This window comes from Tupaia chinensis, unplaced genomic scaffold (assembly GCF_000334495.1).
Source record: "Tupaia chinensis unplaced genomic scaffold, TupChi_1.0 Scaffold000355_1, whole genome shotgun sequence".
Lineage (NCBI taxonomy): Eukaryota > Metazoa > Chordata > Mammalia > Scandentia > Tupaiidae > Tupaia > Tupaia belangeri.
Genome location: NW_006159850.1, coordinates 15,125,378 through 15,134,235, shown reverse-complemented (window position 1 = coordinate 15,134,235; position 8,858 = coordinate 15,125,378). Strand labels below are relative to the sequence as shown.

The following is an 8,858-nucleotide window of genomic DNA, read 5'->3' as shown; positions in this document are numbered from 1 at the left end:
CCTACAGAGTAGATGTGGTCTGGAGTCTTTCAAGGCCCTCTTTATTTTGGACAAGAAAGCTGGTTGTTTTCCTTAAAATCAACTTTATTGAGATGTTACTTATAAACAACAAAGTGACCCACCTTAAACCCATGGCTTGATGACTTTTTTAGAATAGTTTATTTAATTTTATTTATTTGTTATTATTATTAAAATTTGACCATAGAGAGAGGGAAAGTGAGAAAGCAAGCTGCCAGGTCTGGAACTTGAACTGCAGTCAGCCACGTGCGAGTTCAGCATCTTAACCACCATGCCATCTGCCAGCTTCAGCTTAATGATTTTTGACAATGCAATACCATGTAACCATACTCAAGATTTGTAACAAGAAATTTCTGGAGGAATTTACTGGGGAAATTTTTGGGCTTCTACCTAATAATACTTGTGTCCAGTCCCTTACCTTCCTCTTCAGGCAACTACAGAACTTTCTCTCATTAAAAATTAGTTTTGCCTTTTCTAGAATGTTCTATAAATGGAATCATATAGCAGTGTACTCTTTGGTGTCTGGCATCTTCTGCTCTGCTTACTATAAAGCTGGTACTCCTGAACTGGAAATCGTACCAGCAAGAAAGGGGCCGATGGGTTATCAGAGGCAGGGTGAGGGGTATCTGTCCACCAGCATCTCCACCTCCAGGCTGTCAGACACCAGATTTCATAAGCAGAAGCTGTGTGACATGGAATCAGTCTCTAACTGAAACGATGTTCTCGCAGGTGTTATCTTTACACACTGTCATTTCCCACCAAATTCAAACAGGACTATTGCTTCCTTTAATTATAAAAGTTACACTTATAAGAAGAAAAAAATGTGGATATAAAAGAAACATTATTATATAAAAATTATCTATAGTCCAACCAATAAAAAATAATGATCACTGTGGGAGCCAGCCAGCAACATGGTGGTTAAAGCAGCTGGATCCACATAGCCCACAGTGTGGCTTGAGTCCCATACCCAGTGGTTTGAAAGACATGCTGGACATATGTGTGTGTCCACAATCCTGAGAGGAGAACAGAGGGCAAGGGATTGCAGCATGGCCATTTCCCTGGGGGAAGCTTCTTGCTTTCTCACTTTCTCTCTCTCCTAACAAGCACATGTGCCCTATAACAGACTTCTAAAAAATCACCACTGTGTCGGGGCCAGCAGGTGGCCTGGTGGTTAAATGCACTGGACTCCCACATGGCCAACCACAGTTCAAGTCCCGGACCTGGTGGCTTGGTTTCTTACTTTCCCTTTCTCTCTTTCTCTCTCTCTGATTAAACTGGAAAACAATAATAATTAATAAAGTTAAATTTAAAAAAATAAAATAAAAAATCACCTTTGTTAACACTACATATCTTTTTTAACTTCTGAACCAGCTAGTCTTAATTTTTTGTTGTTCATTTGCATTTAGGTAAGAACAGGGTCTTACTCATTTCCTACTGTGTATATCTATTTTTTTCACTTAAAACAGCGTGAAGATTTTTCTGTCTCAGTGAATATAAATCTACTTCATAATTTCAAAGGACATATATTAGGTTGTCAGGAAAGTCATGACATATTTTTCTATGCAAAAAGGCATCATGACTTTCCCAACAACCCAAAAGATTACCACAATTAATTTAAAACATTCCAATGTAAAGGACATTTAGACTTTCCCAATGTTTTGCTGTATGAGAGAATTTCTTTCATTTTCTTTCTTTTTAGAGATTTTTGCTATAGGGCATGCACACTCGCCAGAGAGACAGAGAGACAAAAGGCGAGAAATCATCCCCCGGGGGGATGGCCACACTGCAATCCCTTCTCCTCTCAGGATTTTGGGCACGCATGCATATGCACCCAGCCTGAGTTTTAAGTCACTGAGTCCAAGACGTGAACTGTGGTCAACTATGTGGGAGTCCAGAAATATAACCATTACACTATCTGCTGGTCCCAAGAGAATTTCTTAATAGTGTTAGAAGGACTACAAGCCCACCAAGACACTTATTCCTCTTTTTGGTTTACTTTTTTAAAAATTATTTTTAAAGAATTATTTAACTTTATTTATTTATTTATTTAAATTTGGCCAGAGAGGGACAGAAAGGGGAAGTAAGAAAGCAAGCTGCCAGGTCTAGGACTCGAACTGTGGTTGGCAATGTGGAAATCCAGCGCCCTTAATCACCACACCATCTCCTGGCCACTTTAAAAGTTTTTTAAAGAGTTTTGCCTTTAAGTCTGTGTGTTTGCCAGAGAGAGAGAGAGAAACAGAGAAACTGAGAGGGAAAGTAAGAAATCACCGCCCCACCACCTAGGAATGGCCACATCACAACCCCTTCTCCATTGTCCTCCTGGGATCTTGGGCACTCACGCACATGCACCCAGTGTGGATTTCAAACCATGGTCAGCCATGTGGGAGTCCGGCAATGTAACTGCTGTGCCATCTTTTGCCTCCCCTCTTTTGGGCTGGGGAGATAGCCAGTGGAATCCTTCAAAGTAAAGGCCCAGAGGCTCCCCAGGACCTCCTGTACACAGACGAGCCCTCCCCACCCTTTGAGGGATCTGGTTCTGTGTCAGCACCTCCTCTCCCCACCAAGAGCCAGTAGTTCATCTTAGGCCTTTCCTCCCTGTGAGCCGGGTGAATCATTCAGATCTGTTAATGAGTTTATACTCTTTTTTTTTTTAATTGCCTGAGGGCACAATGCACATGACAGAGTGGCAGAGGGAGAGGGAGAAAGACCCTGCAATGGGGCACGGCCACACCACAATCCCTTCTCTGTTTTCCCTCAGGGTTTTGGGCACACATGCACTCGTGCCCAACATGTTTTTCGAACCATCAGGTCTAGAACTCGCAGAGAGCAGTTAGCCATGTGCCCAACACTTTTTTTTTTTTTTGAAGAGGTTTTTGTCATAGGGTGCATATGCTGGCCAGAGAGAGAAAGACAGAGAGTGAGAGGGAAAGTGAGAAATCAAACCCCAGGGGGCATGGCCAGGCCACAATCCCTTCTCCTCCATTCTCTGCCTGGGATCTTGGACATGCACACAAGCCCGCTGTGAGTTTGAAACCACCAGGTCTGGGACTCAAGCCGGAGTCATCCATGTGGGAGTTCAGTGCCATAACTGCTATGCCATTTGCTGGTTCCAAGAGCCTAGCACTTTAACTATCATGCACCAGCTGCCCTGGCTGTCTCCTACTTTTGTAAAGCTGTTTTCACAGATAAGGAAAAGAGCACAAAAGATTTACTCTGAGACAGGCGGGCCTAAAAATCCTCAGGTGACTTTTATCTGGGCATGCACTTCCTGCTTGAGACAAGGCCCCGGTGTCTCATGCCCGTCCCTAACGCAGCTCCGTGTTCTGTACTTACACAGGCTTCTGCACCAGAGCTCTGTACAAGCCTCCATTTGTAGCTTCCAACTTCTGAGCCATCCTTTCACTGCCTCATTTAGAAACCCAACCTCCAGGCTCAAAGCCAAACAGGTAGAAGCAATCAAGCCTCAATCAAAGTGTGTTTAGGTCAGAAGTCTCTAGCCCTGGCGTGTCTTCTTGGACAGACAGAAAAAATATCTCAGACTGGCCTGTCGCCTAGTGGTTAAGGGAGTCGGATTCCATGTGGCCAACTGAGGTTCAAATCCTGACTCTGGCGGCTTGAAAACACATGGGCACGTGTGTGTGTGTGTGTGTGTGTGTGTGCCCCAAATCCTGACAGAATGGAGGCAAAGGACTGCACTGTGACCCTGCCCCACTAGGAGGTACCTCCTGCCTCTCTCTAGCTGCTGAGTGAGTGCACATGCCTTCTGGCAACACTCTCGCCCTCTCTCAATACAGATATCTAACCTGGTAATTAACCTCTCGCTTATTCCCATTATTCGTATCATCAAGAAAAGAAGAAAGGGGACCAGCTGGACTCCCATGTAGTAGACCGAGGTTTGAGTCCCGGATCCAGAGGCTTAAACTCACGCCAGGCGCGTGTGCGTGCGTGCCCAAGATCCCGAGAGGAGAAGGAATTGCAGCGTGGCCATCCCCCCTGGGGGGTGATTTCTCGCTTTCTGTCTCTCTTTCTCTGTCTTTCTGGTGACCGCACGTGCCCTATAGCAAACACCTCTCCAAAAAGAAGAAAAGAAGAAAGGACAGGCAAGTGAACCATTTGTAGCCATGGAGTCAGGCTCTAGGTTGTCTTTTTTTTTTTTTTAATGATTTATTTAATTTTATTTGTTATTGCTTATTTTTAATTTGATCAGAGAGAGAGAGAGAGAGAAAGGGAAAGTGAGAAAGCAAACTGCCAAGTCCCAGGCTCAAGCCACAGTCAGCCATGTGGAAGTCCAGCATCCCAACCACCATGCCACCTGCCAGACCCTAGGCTCTCAGTTTTAATTCCAGCTCTTTCACTTAACAGCTGTGTGACTTTGAGAACCTTACTGTCCTTCTCTGAACCTCAGGAGCTGTTGGGAGAATTAAAGGCAACAAGGCCGCACCAACATGTGAACTAGAGTAACAGTTCTTGTCTCTGGATCGCCTGGAGCCTTTCGCCTTAGTTTCTTATAGTCCTATAATCATGTACATCTTTGTAATCATCCTACAACACATTTTCAGGTGCAAGCCCATAACTTCGCCCCCTTAGGCTGGGATGTTTTCTCTTAGTCACACACAGCCGAGGAAAACTTCTCACCTAATCATGTGAACCACAGGGCTCGCCTGACAAACCAGATTTTCTTCATTGTCAGCAAAACCATGACCAGTGCTAGAAGGAGAGCCTTGGGAAAGCATGTTTGGAGCTGACGCATGATAATGATCTCAGTGTTTTGCAGACGGTGAGCCCTAGTGTGGCTTGTTTTTAACGAAAGAGAATAGAAAACATCAGAGTACTTGGTGTGTAAGAGGGTAAGTACAGTTTCATGACATTTTTGTGTGCCTGTGAACTCGGTCTGAATGTACACTATATGTCTTACTGTGAAGCTTAGGCAATAAAGTATAGATGCCACTGATGGAGGGTGTGGGCACTGGGCTTCCAAGGAGACCAGCTGCTCCTGCCCAGGTGGCTTGAGCTGCAATCGACTGCCCACTCCAGGTGATTCTCCCTCCGAGCTGGGAGCTCACAGCCGGCTCTCCCTGCAGCCCAGCACAGTTCTACCTGCCTACGTCCCGGGGCACATCTGAGGAGCAAAGGAGATCTAGCAGCCGTTTCAGACTTTCCTACCTTTTTTCATAAAACAAGAATTTCACGCAGGTACGGAAACAAAACTACTAGGAACTGCAAAGGAAAATCTACTTGGATTTTTGCTGCACCAGCTCAGACCACCACTTCTAGAACCACCAGGGACAGGAAGGGATCCAACCGTCTCCAAAATGGCTCACCTCTTCCGGAGCACAAGTATCTGCATTTATGGCACTCCAGGAGTCCTTCAGTCTCTGACTGGTAATATTCCACTTCCTCTCGTCCAGGCCTGGGGTTTGAGGGCAGGTATCTCCCTGAAGGGAGTTCACTGAAACCAAAAATCATACACGGCCATTAGGGTGCCTGTAATTCAATAACTTGATCAGGATTAGAATCCTTTTTTTTTCTTTAAGTTTTTTTTTTTTTTTCTGAATTGCCAGTGAGATATGCATTCACCAGAAGGAAAGAGAGAGAGAAAGCACCCTCCCCATGGGGTGTGGTAATGACACATTTTCTTCTCCATTGCTCCATCCTGTCAGGATTATAGACAGAGAAGCACATGCCTATGTGGTTTATTAAGCTGCTGGGACTGGGACTTGAACCATGGTTGGCCATGTGGGACCAGCTCCGTGTGCACCTTTACCAGTGCTACAGGGCTGACCCAGGATTACAATTCTTTTTTTTTTTTTTAAGGGTTAGAAAGCACCCGTGGGTCTCAAGTCCCAGCACAGGGATTATGCAGATGAAAATTCCAGACTGAGGAACCAAGATTAAAATTCTTCACTCCTCCTCATGTAGAGCCTAGAGTCCCAACACTGAAAAATGTATAGAAGCAGAAACCAAATTTGCCATCGTGTTTCGTATTCCAGTGAATTCTCTGGTTTAGTGGCCTCGGAGAAAATCCAAGACCTTGGCCCGACTACACTAACCACGTGACAGGCCCTGTAATCCCTTGCATGTGAGCACCTCTGAGGCCGGTTCGTCTGCCTGGGGGATCTAACTGGGCAGCCCGGAGCCGCCTGCTTTGTGAGCTGAAGTTCTCAGTTCCTGAAGCACTGCAAAACCAGTTTGCGTTCGTGCATTTTTCTTCAGTCACTAACATAAAGAAGACTGCAGTGACACGGCTAAATTCCCAGGCCCCTCAGTTCTTTAGAGATGGACAAAATGACTGTTCTCATTACTTTCAACATTGTCTTGAACTTGGCAGAGCTCATGTTGACAAATAAAATTTGTCTATATTATATATTTGGCTATAGGGCACATGCACTTGCCAGAGAAAGAGAGAGTCATCCTTCAGGGAGGACAGCCATGCTGTGATCCTTGCTCCTCCATTCTCCTTTCAGGATTTTTGGGCACACATGCACACACCCTGGGCGTTTTTTAAGCTACCAGTTCTGGAACGCCAACCATGCAGTTGGCCATGTGAGATCCAGTCACTTTAACCACCATGCCACCAGCTGGCCTGAAATTTATGTGTTTACAGTTTAATTCATTTTTTTCCCCATGAACTCCCACCCTCATAAATTGTTCTCTGGCTTCAAATCACCAAGCAGCTATGAACAAAGAGGCAATAAAACAAAAATATTCCCATCACTCACTTTGGGTAGAGATGGGGTGGGGAACTGGAACACTAGTTTCTGAGAAAAACTACAAATGCAGCGCTTCATTCTCCCAGGCCCTGCAGTTCCTTGGTACGGCTGTGGTGAGGCAAACAGTAGCAAGTGACTGTATCTGGCACAGCCTTTGTCATGCTAGTTGGTTTTAGATAACGTAACATAAACTCAGGATAGTACCTTTCCCAGTGTGTGGACACAACAGGGAGACAGGCTGGGCCTGGCCTTCCAGTCCTACAGCAGGGGGAGGCTGACTCCTTAGAGAAGAGGCCAGCATGGTCTGGCCGGACAGCCCAGCAACAGGCACTGTGCAGAGGAAGCTGGATCCCACGTGGCCGACCAGGGTTTGAGTTGCACCCCAGTTGGCTTCATGCCAGGTCTGTGTGTCAGGATTCTAACAGGATCGAGAATCAGAGGGAAAAGGATTGTGGCATGCCTAGGTGCCACTGGGCAGATCCTCTTTCTCTCTTTCTATCTTAAGTGTGCCCAGACACCCTCTATCGATTAAAAAACATAACTAAACCCCAGAAGCAGTCACCACCCCAGGACCTGTCTGTCTCCTTGCGGGAGCTGGAGGGTCCATTACGATTCCATTGAGTCACAGTCTGCAGTGCTGGACACATCATTTGGGCATTAGATGATGTCTGTGGAGCTGGCTGAGATGTTAAATGGAAAGACAACCAGCTTCCTAGAAGGGAGGTGTGGGAACCAGGTTCCCTCTGGTCCTCCCTTACACCCCGGACTCCTGGCTCACCTAGTCGTCCAGAACATCAGGATGCTTCCTCCTCACAAGGGCCTGTGGGAATTCGCTGCTCCACCAAGCAGGGATGGCCAGGGTTGTTCATTCAGGAAGGTAAGTCTGGGGGTGGGGGTGGTTTGAATGCCGCTGCCTAGCAAGACCTCACCGAGACGAGGGGGAAGCCAATCCACGCCAGCCAGTGGGGAATTGCAGGGTGACTTAGGCTCTGGTTAAAAGAGCAGCTTCTCTCAGCTGGCTATTTCGAAATGCATATACCCCTGGGAGGGGTAACCTGCCTCGGCCTGGAGGAGAAGGGATGTGGAACCCGAGGGGGAAGTGGGCTGAGAAAGGGCAGAAAAGCGGGGCCGGGTGGGGTCGGTTGGACCAGGCAGCTCTGATGGAAAACGCCCCGCCGGCTCGGTGCTCACTCTTTTCTAGGGAGGCAAAGCGGGGTTTTTGTTACTGGCGGCAGCCGGAGCAGCTCGCCTCCTCCGTGGTTCCAAACGACGTCCCCCGGCCTTCTCGGGCTAACACGGCTTTCTTCTGTGTGCACCGCCCAGCCGGAGTCTGTCTCCGCCGGCGCTTCCGCTCGCCTGTATCTCCTTGAAAGATTTCCCCCGATTTGGCCGCTCCCCGCGATCACCGGTTAAACTACTGGAGCGCTCTCCTTCAGGCATCCTTACTAAGTCCTGGCCACCAGGGGTCGGGACTCGGAAAGCTGCGGAAGGCGGGTTTTGGATCTCAGGGCAGGGGGTGACCGCGGGAGGGAGAGGGAGGAGCCTCAGCTGAACCCCACCTCCCTGGTCCTTCCTGTCCCGGAGACCTCGCCCCCCTCTACCTGGTCCCGGGGCTCTGCCGCTGCTGCCAGCGGTGGCTTCGGCTTTGTTAACCGGGTCTGGGTCACGAGATGAGGACACCTGAAAGTTTTCCTTAGCTCCCAGGTCACCTCGGAGGGCGCGAAACCCTTTGAACCGGGTTCTCAGGACAAGTAACCTTTTGCCGGGGAGTGGGGTGCGCCAGAGCAGCGCAGGCCTTGCCCCAGGTTCCCCGGCGCCCCGATCGCAGGGCCCGGTCCCCCCATTGTCCCACCTCACCTTTCCCGGCCGCGGCGCCCGAAGTCCTCCTTCCTCTCCGGCGGCGGCTCCGGGGTTTCCCAAGGCGCGGGCCAGGGGGGCGGGGCTGCGTCCCAGGTCGGCTCCAGGGGTCGGTCCCGCGTCCGGCTTTGACGGGAGTTTCACGATGCCCCGCGTCCCTGTGTCTGTCCTGGCGGGGGTCTCGGCTCCTTCCTCTGTCCCGGTCCCCTCGCTGGTCCCCGTCCCTCCGCTCGTCCCGGGTTCTCTCCCTCCGCCGGTCCCCGGCTCTGTCTC

The 8,858-nt window shown here is 48.7% G+C and overlaps 1 protein-coding gene across 1 annotated transcript in view; it reads right to left on the bottom strand.

Annotated features, from left to right (window-relative positions):
* The window catches only part of MARVELD3 (MARVEL domain containing 3), a gene marked incomplete in the record, with an annotated part of 25,589 nt that overhangs the window by 10,120 nt on the left and 6,611 nt on the right, over positions 1–8,858 (bottom strand). The window contains 2 exon segments of the mRNA XM_014589413.1: positions 5,340–5,467; positions 8,586–8,726. Of these exon segments, the coding sequence (XP_014444899.1) occupies positions 5,340–5,467; positions 8,586–8,726 (269 nt within the window).